The sequence below is a fragment of the Hyla sarda genome (genome assembly GCF_029499605.1).
Source record: "Hyla sarda isolate aHylSar1 chromosome 1 unlocalized genomic scaffold, aHylSar1.hap1 SUPER_1_unloc_2, whole genome shotgun sequence".
NCBI lineage: Eukaryota > Metazoa > Chordata > Amphibia > Anura > Hylidae > Hyla > Hyla sarda.
Window position 1 is genome coordinate 1,210,667 of NW_026607581.1, and position 16,230 is coordinate 1,226,896.

The 16,230-nt window shown below is 46.7% G+C and overlaps 1 protein-coding gene across 2 annotated transcripts in view; it reads left to right on the forward strand.

The window, feature by feature from the left end:
* LOC130298052 (oocyte zinc finger protein XlCOF6-like) overlaps positions 1–16,230 on the forward strand; it is a 76,302-nt gene that overhangs the window by 11,614 nt on the left and 48,458 nt on the right. The window contains exon 7 of one of the 2 annotated variants that reach the window (XM_056550939.1): positions 702–2,460. In XM_056550939.1, coding sequence (XP_056406914.1) covers positions 702–2,460 — 1,759 coding nt within the window. Of the gene's footprint in view, positions 1–701; positions 2,668–16,230 lie in introns of those variants that run through there. The other variant, XM_056550938.1, reaches the window with a different exon arrangement.

The window sequence follows — 16,230 nt, forward strand, 5'->3', positions numbered from 1 at the left end:
TCCTGTATACGGAAAAATAATAGTTATAGGGGTCAGAAGAGGACAATTTTAACCATGCTAATTTATATACAAAAAGTTCTAATTTTTTTAAATGAAGTAAAACAAAATCAAACCTACATAAGTTGGGTGTCCTTATACCGTATGGACCTACAGAATAAAGGTAAGGTGTCACTGTTACCGAAAAGTGCTGCGCAGAAACGGAAGCCCCAAATGTTACAAAATAGTGTTTATTTCTTTTTTGCCTTCGTCGTAGATTTTGTGGTGCAATGATTGACATCATTATAACGTAAAATTAGTAGCGCAAAAAACAACAACAACCTCATATGGGTCTGTAGGTAGAAAACTGAAAGCGTTCTGATTTTTAGAAGGTGAGGTGGAAGAAACGAAAGTGAAAAAACCCTTAAAAAGTCCTTAAGGGGTTAAAGCATTTTTTTTATTAAAATATAAGGAAAACTATACAAGATGATACTGACCTGATGGATAAGTATAACGTCAGTTGTGACATCACGTTATACGGTAGGTGATGAAAAAATCCCAAATTTGCAAAATTGTATTTTATTTCAATAGAATTTTATCCCACAATTTGTTTTCTATTTCACAGTAAAATTGGTCCCACAAAAAACAAACTCTCATGTGACTCTAGATGGAAAAATGTAAATAAGGTTTATACTCAATTATATAATCTGTGTTATTCTCTGCAGATTCTTGTAGCAGGAGATCAGAGGAGAATCTTATATCTTCAGATTATAAAGCAGATGATGATATCACACAAGATACATATGAAGAACATTCCATTATCCCAGATACACCCTCAGCCCTTCACAGCCAAGATCTGTCATCTCATCCTTATATACAGGTCCTGTCTTCTCACTCATCACAGGATGTTCAGCAAAAAGAAAGTCATAGAAGGGATGTTGGACATCAACGAGCTCATACAGGAAAGAAACCATATTCATGCTCAGAATGTGGGAAATGTTTAATTAAGAAGTCAAGTCTTGTTGAACATCAGAAAATTCACACAGGAGAGAAACCATTTTTATGTCCAAAATGTGGTAAATGTTTTATTCAGAAATCAGCTCTTGTTCAACATCAAAGAACTCACACAGGGGAGAAGCCATTTTCATGTTCAGAATGTGGGAAATGTTTTACTGCCAAATCAAATCTTCTTAAACATCAGAGAATTCACACAGGAGAGAAGCCATTTTCATGTTCAGAATGTGGAAAATGTTTTACTGAAAAATCACATCTTGTTAAACATCAAAGAACACACACAGGGGAGAAGCCATTTTCATGCTTAGAATGTGGGAAATGTTTTACTTTTAAATCACATCTTCTTGTACATCAAAGAAATCACACAGGAGAGAAGCCATTTTCATGTTCAGAATGTGGTAAATATTATACTGAAAAATCAAATCTTGTTAAACATCAAAGAACACACACAGGGGAGAAGGCATTTTCATGTTCAGAATGTGGGAAATGTTTTACTGAAAACTCATGTCTTGTTCAACATCAAAGAACTCACACAGGGGAGAAGCCATTTTCATGTTCACAATGTGGGAAATGTTTTACTAAGAAATCAAATATTGTTAAACATCAAAGAACTCACACAGGGGAGAAGCCATTTTCATGCTCAGAATGTGGGAAATGTTTTACTTTCAAAGGAGATGTTACTCGACATAAAAAAACTCACACAGGAGAGAAGCCATTTTCATGTTCAGAATGTGGAAAATCTTTTACTGTAAAATCACATCTTGTTAAACATCAAAGAACTCACACAGGGGAGAGGCCATTTTCATGCTTAGAATGTGGGAAATGTTTTACTTTTAAATCAAATCTTCTTGTACATCAAAGACATCACACAGGAGAGAAGCCATTTTCATGTTCAGAATGTGGTAAATATTATACTGAAAAATCAAATCTTGTTAAACATCAAAGAACACACACAGGGGAGAAGCCATTTTCATGTTCAGAATGTGGGAAATGTTTTACTGAAAAATCAGGTCTTGTTCAACATCAAAGAACTCACACAGGGGAGAAGCCATTTTCATGTTCACAATGTGGGAACTGCTTTACTAAGAAATCAAATATTGTTAAACATCAAAGAACTCACACAGGGGAGAAGCCATTTTCATGCTCAGAATGTGGGAAATGTTTTACTTTCAAAGGAGATGTTACTCGACATAAAAAAACTCACACAGGAGAGAAGCTATTTTCATGCTCAGAATGTGGGAAATGTTTTACTGAGAAATCAAATCTTGTTAGACATCAAAGAACTCACACAGGGGAGAAGCCATTTTCATGTGCAGAATGTGAGAAATGTTTTACTCAGCAATCAAATCTTGTTAAACATCAAAGAACTCACACAGGGGAGAAGCCATTTTCATGTGCAGAATGTGGGAAATGTTTTACTCAGCAATCAAATCTTGTTAAACATCAAAGAACTCACACAGGGGAGAAGCCAACTCAGAGCAATAAATGATGCAGATAAGACATCTATATATTCACCATGTACATAGGATATCTGACATTTTTACATATATCATATACTGCATCTCCAAACTTGTTCCCAATTGATAATAAAAGTTTTCTTTTAGAACGTAGTCACCGATCCAGCGATGTCATCACTATAGTTTACATGGTAGGAGAAGAGTGTGGTATATGGTTGTGATATTCACTGCTCCTCATGGAGAAGACCCAACAGGCATAATCCATGAGGAGCTGCTACTGGAGACCCAAACACCTCACAGAGAAGGGACTTATTCCAGTGATGAAGAATTCCAGGACGGTCAGGGCTTCACCTGCTGAGACCCTTTTAGAAAGGTTGTGTTATCCCCGATCCTTGCTGATCATGTGGCGTCCGATCACTGGACACCTCAGTCTGTGCTCGGCTGTTTCTGCAGCTCCCATAGTGAATGTACCTCCTCCCTACCTGGGGACACTGGGGTCCCTGTTATTGAGATACAGGGGATAGATGACACAACCCCCTCACCACCCCGTGATGTACTTTTATGTCCTGGGCGGGATTACTTTCCCGACTGTCTTGGCAGTGTAACCCTATGTATGCCGCAGTCAGTACTGATTGTGGCATCTATAGGGTTAAACTGTCTTGCTCCCCCAGTCATGGCCTCCAGGTCTACCAGGCGCTGTTGCCTATGAGGCCCGACCTCGGTAACACTGACAATTATTATACCGCGCTGTAGTACAGATGTATGGTGGTGTAGTATAACAGCGATTAGACGAAAGCAGCTTCAGGTCCTAAATAAAAACGTATGGTCCCTGTCCCAATAAAGCCGTATATTATTACAAAAAAAACTCCCCCGCGATCTCCCTGCTGCACACAGTGTTCGTTTAGGATGTCTGCTGCAGCGTCGGAGGCTTGTGATGTCACCGCCACGCCCCCCTCATGATGTCACAGCCACGCCCCTCAATGCAAGTCTATGGGAGGCGGCGTGACTGCAGTCAGGCCCCCTCCCATAGACTTACATTGAGGGGGCGTGGCCGTGACGTCACGAGCCTCCGCCCTGTATCGCCAGTCATCCGGCACGGAGCGAATTATCCAATAAATCTTTAGCAGGCATACTGTGTGACTTCAGTACGATTATTGAGAATGAAGATTACAGATGTTTTCTACAGAATACTAGGTGAATGGTAGAATGGAATGTCCATAGACTATAATGGGAAGAACATTTTATTTGGAGCCTAAACCATTTACCATATGAAATTATCATTTACCACAAGTGTCCCCAGACAGAGCCGCACAGTGTAAAATGGAAATGACCTGGGATTATAGCTGTTTATTATAGAATGCAAAGGTGAATGACAAGATGGAATGTCCCTAGACCAGTGATTCCCAACCGCGGTTCAGCACTGCCCGTGGTGCCGCGGGATTTTGCCGTGATTTTTTTATTATAATTTTTTTTTTAAATGTCCCGCCCCGGCCTGACGGCTCAGGGGGGCAGGGAAGTCTGCGTGCGCACTGCGCGCACAGCGCCCCCCTGCATCTCCTCCCGTCTCCTGTGTTCCCCTCCGTCTCCCGCGTCCCCTGTGTTCCCCATCATTCCTCCTCTGTTCCCTGTCTCCCCCGCGTCCCCCTCCTTCACCCTCCGTCTCCTTCCGTCCCCCTCTCCCTTACGGCGCAGGGAGCCGAAAATGGGTCCCTGCCTGGGGCGGAACGAGCTGCACCTGCGCCGGACTCCCGTGCCTGCTGTGGAACTGTAAGCTGCGCGGGCCGGCTTGCTTAAGGTACCGTACCCTTTCCACCCCTCAGTTCACCTTCTCAACCCTGTCTAAACCCCCCACCGTCACCCAAGTCCACCCTCTGTCCCCCCCCTGTCAGCCATGTCTGCCTGCCCCTGTCAACCCCCCCCCCTCTCAGCCATGTCCGCCTTGTCCACCTCCCTGTCCATCTCTATCACCCTCCCCCCCCCCTGTCACCCATGTAATCCCACCCTGTCACCCATTTTGGGTAAGTTTTTCTCTTTTGCACATAGTGGGATAACTGTTAGAGTTTAAACACCCTTTTTCATTTTTTTTTTTTTTTTTTTCTCTGTTCCACCTCTAGGGGGAGGAGGAGTAGATTGGGCACAGGTGTATACATTTTAGCTTGGGACTCTTATTGAGAGCTTGCTCTTTCTGAGTGTTGCTGTGTAAGAGGGGGCGTGAAAGAGGAGTTTCAAAAACTGGAGTTGGAAAGCAGGAGGTTGAGATCGCTGTGAGTGTTAATTTTTGAACCCACAAGGTCTACAAAAAAAATTAAGTGTAAATTTGACTGTCTGTTTTTTCCTATACATTTGTGAAATCCCCATAACTAGATGGCTTCCATGTTGGAAAATGCAGTCCAATGTACATCCTGTTCAATGTATACAATCCTTGAACAACAGTGTGAGGTGCATATTGTTGTGCGAGATGTGTGCTAGTTGTCCGTTTGGAAGCCCAGATCCTGCATCTAGAGGGGCGACTGGCAACAATGAGAAGCATTAACAACATAGAGAGGAGTCTCGTGCTCACTGAGCAGGCACTCTCGGGAGTAGAGGTGGGGGAGGACAGTGGGACGGAGTTGCAGGACAGTCAGGCAGTTAGCTGGGTTACAGTTAGAAAGAGGGGTAGGGGAAAAAGTGTCAGGGAGGCTAGTCCTGAACTGGCACACCCCAACAAGTTTGCCCGCTTGGCAGATGAGGGGGATGCCATTACAGAGCTAGGAGAACTGCAGCAGGATACTGCCTCTGACCGCCAGGGGGGTGTCTGCTCCAGTAAGGAGGGAGGGAGGAGTACAGGGCAGGCCAGACAGGTACTAGTGGTGGGGGACTCAATTATTAGGGGGACAGACAGGGCAATCTGTCACAAAGACCGGGATCGCCGAACAGTGTGTTGTCTGCCTGGCGCACGAGTTCGGCACATCGCGGATCAGGTTGACAGGTTGTTGGGCGGGGCTGGAGAGGACCCAGCAGTCATGGTACATATTGGCACCAATGACAAAGTAAGAGATAGGTGGAGTGTCCTTAAAAATGATTTCAGGGACTTAGGCCGCAAGCTTAAGGCAAGGACCTCCAAGGTAGTCTTTTCTGAAATACTACCAGTACCACGAGCCACACCAGAGAGGCAGCGGGAGATCAGGGAGGTAAACAAGTGGCTCAGAAGCTGGTGTAGGAAGGAAGGGTTTGGGTTCATGGAGAACTGGGCTGACTTCGCTGTCGGTTACCGGCTCTACCGTAGGGACGGGCTGCACCTCAATGGGGAGGGTGCAGCTGTGCTTGGGGAGAAGATGGCTAGAAGGGTGGAGGAGTGTTTAAACTAGGGACTTGGGGGGAGGGAACCTACAGCAAAGAGGGGGAAGATAGTGTAGATAGAGAGGTGGGAATTATAAATGTACCTGGGGGTGGAGCGGAGGGAGGGGTTAGAATAGTTAATAGGGATAGGCTTCATAGAAAAATAAAACTTACACCCTTGAATCCCATTAACCCCAATAACATAAAGGATGGAAATATAAAGTGTATGTTCACAAATGCCAGAAGCCTAGCAAATAAAATGGGGGAGCTTGAGGCCTTGATCCTGGAGGAACATATTGATATAGTTGGGATCACTGAGACATGGCTGGTGATATAGTTGGGGTCACTGAGACATGGCTGGTGATATAGTTGGGGTCACTGAGACATGGCTGGACTCCTCGCATGACTGGGCTGTCAATCTGCAGGGGTTTACATTGTTTCGCAAGGATAGAATGAACAGAAAAGGTGGTGGAGTCTGTCTGTATGTAAGAAGTGGTATGAAAGTCAGTGTGAACGATGCCATAGTGTGTGATGATTCTGAGGAGGTGGAATCACTGTGGGTAGAATTACAAAAGGAGGGAAATACTGAAAAAATAATATTTGGGGTAATCTACAGACCCCCTAATATCACTGAAGAGATAGAAGTTCGGCTTCATAAACAAATAGAGAGGGCCGCCCGGGCAGGTACAGTGGTAATAATGGGAGATTTTAACTATCCAGATATAGATTGGGGTCCGGGGTTGGCTAAAACTACAAAGGGGCGACAATTCCTAAATTTATTGCAGGATAATTTTATGGGCCAGTTTGTGGAGGACCCAACAAGAAGTGATGCCTTGTTGGATCTGATCATTTCCAACAATGCAGAGCTGGTTGGTAATGTAACTGTGCGGGAAAACCTTGGTAATAGCGACCACAATATACCGTATATACTCGAGTATAAGCCGACCCGAGTATAAGCCGAGACCCCTAATTTCAACCCAAAATCCCAGGAAAAGTTATTGACTCGAGTATAAGCCTAGGGTGGGAAATACCTCATCCCCCCCTGTCATCATCCAGACCCGTCATTAACATCCTCATCATCATCCCCTTGTCATCATCCCACACATCCCCTCTTCATCATCCTCTTATCATCCCACACATCCCCCCTTCATCATCCCCTTATCATCCCGCACATCCCCCCTTCATCATCCCCTTATCATCCCACACATCCCCCCTTCATCATCCCCTTATCATCCCGCACATCCCCCCTTCATCATCCCCTTATCATCCCGCACATCCCCCCTTCATCATCCCCTTATCATCCCACACATCCCCCCTTCATCATCCCCTTATCATCCCGCACATCCCCCCTTCATCATCCCCTTATCATCCCGCACATCCCCCCTTCATCATCCCCTTGTCATCATCCCACACATCCCCCCTTCATCATCCCCTTATCATCCCACACATCCCCCCTTCATCATCCCCTTATCATCCCGCACATCCACCCTTCATCATCCCCTTATCATCCCACACCCCCCCCTTCATCATCCCCACCCCCCTTCATCATCCCCACACCCCCCCTTCATCATCCTCTTCTCATCATTCGCCCTCAGTGGTCTTCAACCTGCGGACCTCCAGAGGTTTCAAAACTACAACTCCCAGCAAGCCCGGGCAGCCATCGGCTGTCCGGGCTTGCTGGGAGTTGTAGTTTTGAAACCTCCGGAGGTCCGCAGGTTGAAGACCACTGCGGCCTTCAACATCATCCAGCCCCCTCTCACCCCCCTTTAGTTCTGAGTACTCACCTCCGCTCGGCGCTGGTCCGGTCCTGCAGGGCTGTCCGGTGAGGAGGTGGTCCGGTGGGGAGGTGGTCCGGGCTGCTATCTTCACCGGGGGCGCCTCTTCTCCGCGCTTCCGGCCCGGAATAGAGGCGTTGCCTTGACAATGACGCAGAAGCACCTATGCGTCGTTGTCACGGCAACGTGACTATTCTGAGGCCGGGCCCGAAGCGCTTAGAAGAGGCCTCCCCGGTGAAGATAGCAGCCCGGAACCACTATCCCACCGGACCACCTCCTCACCGGACAGTCCTGCAGGACCGGACCAGCGCCGAGTGGAGGTGAGTACTCAGAACTAAAGGGGGTGAGAGGGGGCTGGATGATGTTGAAGGCCGCAGTGGTCTTCAACCTGCGGACCTCCGGAGGTTTCAAAACTACAACTCCCAGCAAGCCCGGACAGCCGATGGCTGCCCGGGCTTGCTGGGAGTTGTAGTTTTGAAACCTCTGGAGGTCCGCAGGTTGAAGACCACTGCGGGTGGGGGAGTTCACTCGAGTATAAGCCGAGGGGGGTGTTTTCAGCACGAAAAATCGTGCTGAAAAACTCGGCCTATACTCGAGTATATACGGTAGTTACTTTTGACTTAAAATGTAGAAAACAAAGACAGACGGGGAAAGCAAAAACATATAACTTTAAAAAGGCAAATTTCCCTGGGCTGAGGGCTGCACTACAGGACATAGACTGGGGGGAGGTGTTGTCAAATACTGATACAGAAGGTAAATGGGACATCTTTAAATCAACTCTAAATAACTATACAGCTAAATATATACCAAAGGGGAACAAATATAAACGATTAAAACTAAATCCTACATGGCTGACACATGATGTTAAAAGAGCAATAAACAACAAAAAAATAGCATTCAAAAAATACAAATCTGATGGGTCAGCGATAACATTTAAACAGTACAAAGAACTTAATAAAATCTGTAAAAATGTAATAAAAACAGCAAAAATTCTAAATGAGAGACAGGTGGCCAAAGAAAGCAAAACTAATCCTAAATATTTTTTTAGATATATAAATGCAAAAAAACCAAGGACAGAGCATGTAGGACCCCTTAATAATGATAATGGGGAGGTTGTCACAGGTGATCAAGAGAAAGCGGAGCTACTGAATGGGTTCTTTAGTTCTGTATACACTATGGAAGAAGGAGCTGACATTGGCCAGGTCAGTGCTGGTAACACATCATGTACAGGTCAGTGCTGGTAACACATCATGTACAGGTCAGTGCTGGTAACACATCATGTACAGGTCAGTGCTGGTAACACATCATGTACAGGTCAGTGCTGGTAACACATCATGTAATGTACTGAACTGGCTTAATGTAGAGATAGTACAAGGTAAGTTAAGTAATATAAATGTAAGCAAATCTCCAGGACCGGATGGACTACACCCAAGAGTTCTTAGAGAGGTAAGTTCAGTAATATCTGTACCCCTGTTCATGATATTTAGAGATTCTCTGGTGTCTGGTATTGTGCCAAGGGACTGGCGCAAGGCGAATGTGGTGCCAATCTTCAAAAAGGGCTCTAGGTCTTCCCCAGGAAACTATAGACCGGTAAGTTTAACGTGCATTGTGGGCAAATTGTTTGAAGGACTTATAAGGGATTACATACAGGAATACATAGGGGATAATTGTATTATAAGTGATAGCCAGCATGGGTTTACTAAGGATAGAAGTTGTCAAACCAATCTAATTTGCTTTTATGAAGAGGTGAGTAGAAGCCTTGACAGAGGAATGGCTGTGTATATAGAGGGGGGGCTGTGTATATAGAGGGGGCTGTGTATATAGAGGGGGCTGTGTATATAGAGGGGGGCTGTGTATATAGAGGGGGGCTCTGTATATAGAGGAATGGCTGTGGATATAGTGTTTCTGGATTTTGCTAAAGCATTTGATACTGTCCCTCATAGACGTCTGACAGGTAAGTTAAGGTCTTTGGGTTTGGAAATTTTAGTTTGTAACTGGATTGAACACTGGCTCATGGATCGTACCCAGAGAGTGGTGGTCAATGATTCGTACTCTGATTGGTCCCCGGTTATTAGTGGTGTACCCCAAGGTTCAGTACTGGGCCCGCTGCTGTTTAATTTATTTATCAATGATATAGAGGATGGTATTAACAGTTCTGTTTCTATCTTTGCAGATGACACCAAGCTTTGTAGCATGATACAGTCTATAGAGGATGTGTATATAGAGGGGGGGGGGGCTGTGGATATAGAGGGGGGCTGTGTATATAGAGGAGGGCTGTGTATATAGAGGGGGGGCTGTGTATATAGAGGGGGGCTGTGTATATAGAGGAGGGCTGTGTATATAGAGGGGGGCTGTGTATATAGAGGGGGTACAGTCTATAGAGGATGTGTATAAGTTACAAGATGACTTGGATAGACTAAGTGTCTGGGCATCCACTTGGCAAATGAGGTTCAATGTGGATAAATGTAAAGTTCTGCATCTGGGTACTAATAACCTGCAGCGTCGTATGTCTTAGGGGGGCTGTGTATATAGAGGGGGGGCTGTGTATATAGAGGGGGGCTGTGTATACTAATAACCTGCAGCATCGTATGTCTTAGGGGGGATTAAACTGGCAGAGTCACTGGTAGAGAAGGATCTGGGTGACTTGTAGATCACAGACTACAGAATAGCACAATGTCAGGCTGCTGCTTCCAAAGCCGGCAGGATATTGTCATGTATCAAAAGAGGCATGGACTCAAGGGACAGGGACATAATACTCCCCCTTTATAAAGCATTGGTACGGCCTCACCTGGAATATGCTGTTCAGTTTTGGGCACCTGTCCATAAAAGGGACACTGCGGAGTTGGAAAGGGTGCAGAGACGCGCGACTAAACTAATATGGAATAAATAGAAAGAAAAAAGACCGGGGAACGGCGCCTCGTGTATTACCCTTAAACACAAACAGCAAGTGTAAATGTGGGAGAAACCCACGGCACTTATAGGTGGCTGCTCACCAGATGTAAATAGAAGTAACGCATATCACCCCAAATAGGGGTACTCACTGATGTCCAAAGGAGGGCTGCAAGCCGGAGGTCACAGGCACATACGTCCTGACGTAGTCATCAAACGGAAAATGGAAAAGGACCTCATTCATCCAGGCGCTGCCGGTTAGGTCATCAGGTGCACAAAATGATGCAATGTATACCTAGGAATATTGTATACATGAAAGTTTATTAAAAAATAATAAACAACATACAGATTACGCGTTTCGAGGGTGACTCCCCTCTTCCTCAGATCAGGCACACCTTAGCATGGAACATCTTAGCTATAAGGAGCGATTAAAGGAGTTACAATTGTTTAGTCTTGAGAAGAGACGTTTAAGGGGGGATATGATAAACGTATATAAGTATATTAACCCCTTAAGGACCGGAGGTTTTTCCGTTTTTGCATTTTCGTTTTTTGCTCCTTGCCTTTAAAAAAATCATAACTCTTTCAAATTTACACCTAAAAATCCATATGATGGCTTATTTTTTGCGCCACCAATTCTACTTTGTAATGACGTCAGTCATTTTGCCCAAAAATCTATGGTGAAGCGGGAAAAAAAATCATTGTGCGACAAAATTGAAAAAAACCCGCTGTTTTGTAACTTTTGGGGGCTTCCGTTTCTACGTAGTACATTTTTCGGTAAAAATGACACCTGATATGTATTCTGTAGGTCCATACGATTAAAATGATACCCTACTTATATAGGTTTGATTTTGTCGGACTTCTGGAAAAAATCATAACTACATGCAGGAAAATTAATACGTTTAAAATTGTCATCTTCTGACCCCTATAACTTTTTTATTTTTCCGTGTATGGGGCGGTATGAGGGCTCATTTTTTGCGCCGTGATCTGAAGTTTTTAACGGTACCATTTTTGCATTGATAGGACTTATTGATTTTTATTCATTTTTAAATGATATAAAAAGTGACCAAAAATGCACTATTTTGGACTTTGGAATTTTTTTGCGCGCACGCCATTGACCGAGCGGTTTAATTAATGATATATTTTTATAATTCGGACATTTCCGCACGCGGTGATACCACATATGTTTATTTTTATTTTTATTTACACTGTTGTTTTTTTTATTGGAAAAGGGGGGTGATTCAAACTTTTAATAGGGGAGGAATTAAATGATCTTTACTCACTTTTTTTTTTCACTTTAATTTTGCAGTGTTATAGGTCCCATAGGGACCTATAACACTGCACACACTGATCTCTTATACTGATCATTGTTATCCCATAGGGACCTATAACACTGCACACACTGATCTCTTATACTGATCATTGTTATCCCATAGGGACCTATAACACTGCACACACTTGTTACGCCGAGCGCTCCGGGTCCCCGCTCCTCCCCGGAGCGCTCGCTTCACTCCCTCCGCTGCAGCGCTCCGGTCACGTCCTCTGACCCGGGGCGCTGCGATCCTGCTGCCAGCCGGGATGCGATTCGCGATGCGGGTAGCGCCCGCTCGCGATGCGCACCCCGGCTCCCCTACCTGACTCGCTCCCCGTCTGTTCTGTCCCGGCGCGCGCGGCCCCGCTCCCTAGGGCGCGCGCGCGCCGGGTCTCTGCGATTTAAAGGGCCACTGCGCCGCTGATTGGCGCAGTGGTTCCAATTAGGGTTTTCACCTGTGCACTTCCCTATATTACCTCACTTCCCTTGCACTCCCTTGCCGGATCTTGTTGCCTTAGTGCCAGTGAAAGCGTTCCTTGTGTGTTCCTTGCCTGTGTTTCCAGACCTTCTGCCGTTGCCCCTGACTACGATCCTTGCTGCCTGCCCCGACCTTCTGCTACGTCCGACCTTGCTTCTGCCTACTCCCTTGTACCGCGCCTATCTTCAGCAGCCAGAGAGGTGAGCCGTTGCTAGTGGATACGACCTGGTCACTACCGCCGCAGCAAGACCATCCCGCTTTGCGGCGGGCTCTGGTGAAAACCAGTAGTGGCTTAGAACCGGTCCACTAGCACGGTCCACGCCAATCCCTCTCTGGCACAGAGGGTCCACTACCTGCCAGCCGGCATCGTGACAGTAGATCCGGCCATGGATCCCGCTGAAGTTCCTCTGCCAGTTGTCGCTGACCTCACCACGGTGGTCGCCCAGCAGTCACAACAGATAGCGCAACAAGGCCAACAGCTGTCTCAACTGACCGTTATGCTACAACAGTTGCTACCACAGCTTCAGCAGTCATCTCCTCCGCCAGCTCCTGCACCTCCTCCGCAGCGAGTGGCCGCTCCTGGGATACGCTTATCCTTGCCGGATAAATTTGATGGGGACTCTAAGTTTTGCCGTGGCTTTCTTTCCCAATGTTCCCTGCATCTGGAGATGATGTCGGACCTGTTTCCCACTGAAAGGTCTAAGGTGGCTTTCGTAGTCAGTCTTCTGTCCGGAAAAGCCCTGTCATGGGCCACACCGCTCTGGGACCGCAATGACCCCGTCACTGCCTCTGTACACTCCTTCTTCTCGGAAATCCGAAGTGTCTTTGAGGAACCTGCCCGAGCCTCTTCTGCTGAGACTGCCCTGTTGAACCTGGTCCAGGGTAATTCTTCCGTTGGCGAGTATGCCGTACAATTCCGTACACTTGCTTCAGAATTGTCCTGGAATAATGAGGCCCTCTGCGCGACCTTCAAAAAAGGCCTATCCAGCAACATTAAAGATGTTCTGGCCGCACGAGAAATTCCTGCTAATCTACATGAACTTATTCACCTAGCCACTCGCATTGACATGCGTTTTTCTGAAAGGCGTCAGGAACTCCGCCAAGATATGGACTCTGTTCGCACGAGGCGTTTCGTCTCCTCGGCTCCTCTCTCCTCTGGTCCCCTGCAATCTGTTCCTGTGCCTCCCGCCGTGGAGGCTATGCAGGTCGACCGGTCTCGCCTGACACCTCAAGAGAGGACACGACGCCGTATGGAGAACCTCTGCCTGTACTGTGCTAGTACCGAACACTTCCTGAGGGATTGTCCTATCCGTCCTCCCCGCCTGGAAAGACGTACGCTGACTCCGCACAAAGGTGAGACAGTCCTTGATGTCTACTCTGCTTCTCCACGTCTTACTGTGCCTGTGCGGATGTCTGCCTCTGCCTTCTCCTTCTCTACAGTGGCCTTCTTGGACTCTGGATCTGCAGGAAATTTTATTTTGGCCTCTCTCGTCAACAGGTTCAACATCCCAGTGACCAGTCTCGCCAGACCCCTCTACATCAATTGTGTAAATAATGAAAGATTGGACTGTACCATACGTTTCCGCACGGAGCCCCTTCTTATGAGCATCGGATCTCATCATGAGAGGATTGAACTTTTGGTCCTCCCCAATTGCACCTCGGAGATTCTCCTTGGACTTCCCTGGCTTCAACTTCATTCCCCAACCCTGGATTGGTCCACTGGGGAGATCAAGAGTTGGGGGTCCTCTTGTTCCAAGAACTGTCTAAAACCGGTTCCCAGTAACCCTTGCCGTAACTCTGTGGTTCCTCCAGTAACCGGTCTCCTTAAGGCCTATATGGACTTCGCGGATGTTTTCTGCAAAAAACAAGCTGAGACTCTACCTCCTCACAGGCCTTATGATTGCCCTATCGACCTCCTCCCGGGTACTACTCCACCCCGGGGCAGAATTTATCCTCTCTCTGCCCCAGAGACTCTTGCCATGTCCGAATACGTCCAGGAGAATCTAAAAAAGGGCTTTATCCGTAAATCCTCCTCTCCTGCCGGAGCCGGATTTTTCTTTGTGTCCAAAAAAGATGGCTCCCTACGTCCTTGCATTGACTACCGCGGTCTTAATAAAATCACGGTTAAGAACCGCTACCCCTTACCCCTCATCTCTGAACTCTTTGATCGCCTCCAAGGTGCCCACATCTTCACTAAATTGGACTTAAGAGGCGCCTATAACCTCATCCGCATCAGAGAGGGGGACGAGTGGAAAACGGCATTTAACACCAGAGATGGACACTTTGAGTATCTGGTCATGCCCTTTGGACTGTGCAATGCCCCTGCCGTCTTCCAAGACTTTGTCAATGAAATTTTTCGTGATCTGTTATACTCCTGTGTTGTGGTATATCTGGACGATATCCTAATTTTTTCTGCCAATCTAGAAGAACACCGCCAGCATGTCCGTATGGTTCTTCAGAGACTTCGTGACAACCAACTCTATGCCAAAATTGAGAAATGTCTGTTTGAATGCCAATCTCTTCCTTTTCTAGGATATTTGGTCTCTGGCCAGGGACTACAGATGGATCCAGACAAACTCTCTGCCGTCTTAGATTGGCCACGCCCCTCCGGACTCCGTGCTATCCAACGCTTTTTGGGGTTCGCCAATTATTACAGGCAATTTATTCCACATTTTTCTACCATTGTGGCTCCTATCGTGGCTTTAACCAAGAAAAATGCTGATCCCAAGTCCTGGCCTCCTCAAGCAGAAGACTCCTTTAAACGACTCAAGTCTGCCTTTTCTTCGGCTCCCGTGCTCTCCAGACCTGACCCTTCCAAACCCTTCCTATTGGAGGTTGATGCCTCCTCAGTAGGAGCTGGAGCTGTTCTTCTACAAAAAAATCCTTCCGGGCATGCTGTCACTTGTGGTTTTTTCTCTAGGACCTTCTCTCCAGCGGAGAGGAACTACTCCATCGGGGATCGAGAGCTTCTAGCCATTAAATTAGCACTTGAGGAATGGAGGCATCTGCTGGAGGGATCAAGATTTCCTGTTATTATCTACACCGACCACAAGAACCTCTCCTACCTCCAGTCGGCCCAACGGCTGAATCCTCGCCAGGCCCGGTGGTCTCTGTTCTTTGCCCGATTTAATTTTGAGATTCACTTTCGTCCTGCCGATAAGAACATTAGGGCCGATGCTCTCTCTCGTTCCTCGGATGCCTCAGAAGTTGATCTCCCTCCGCAACACATCATTCCACCTGACTGCCTGATCTCCACTTCTCCTGCCTCCATCAGGCAGACTCCTCCAGGAAAGACCTTTGTTTCTCCACGCCAACGCCTCGGAATCCTCAAATGGGGTCACTCCTCCCATCTCGCAGGTCATGCGGGCATCAAGAAATCTGTGCAACTCATCTCCCGCTTCTATTGGTGGCCGACTCTGGAGACGGATGTTGGGGACTTTGTGCGAGCCTGCACTATCTGTGCCCGGGATAAGACTCCTCGCCAGAAGCCCGCTGGTTTTCTTCATCCTCTGCCTGTCCCCGAACAGCCTTGGTCTCTGATTGGTATGGATTTTATTACTGATTTACCCCCTTCCCGTGGCAACACCGTTATTTGGGTGGTCGTTGATCGATTCTCCAAAATGGCACATTTCATCCCTCTTCCTGGTCTTCCTTCTGCGCCTCAGTTGGCTAAACAATTTTTTGTACACATTTTTCGTCTTCACGGGTTGCCTACGCAGATTGTCTCGGATAGAGGGGTCCAATTCGTGTCTAAATTCTGGAGGGCTCTCTGTAAACAACTCAAGATTAAATTAAATTTTTCCTCTGCATATCATCCCCAGTCCAATGGACAAGTAGAAAGAATTAACCAGATCCTGGGTGATTATTTGCGACATTTTGTTTCCTCCCGCCAGGATGACTGGGCAGATCTCCTTCCATGGGCCGAATTTTCGTATAACTTCAGGGTCTCTGAATCTTCCTCCAAATCCCCATTTTTCGTGGTGTACGGCCGTCACCCTCTTCCCCCCCTCCCTA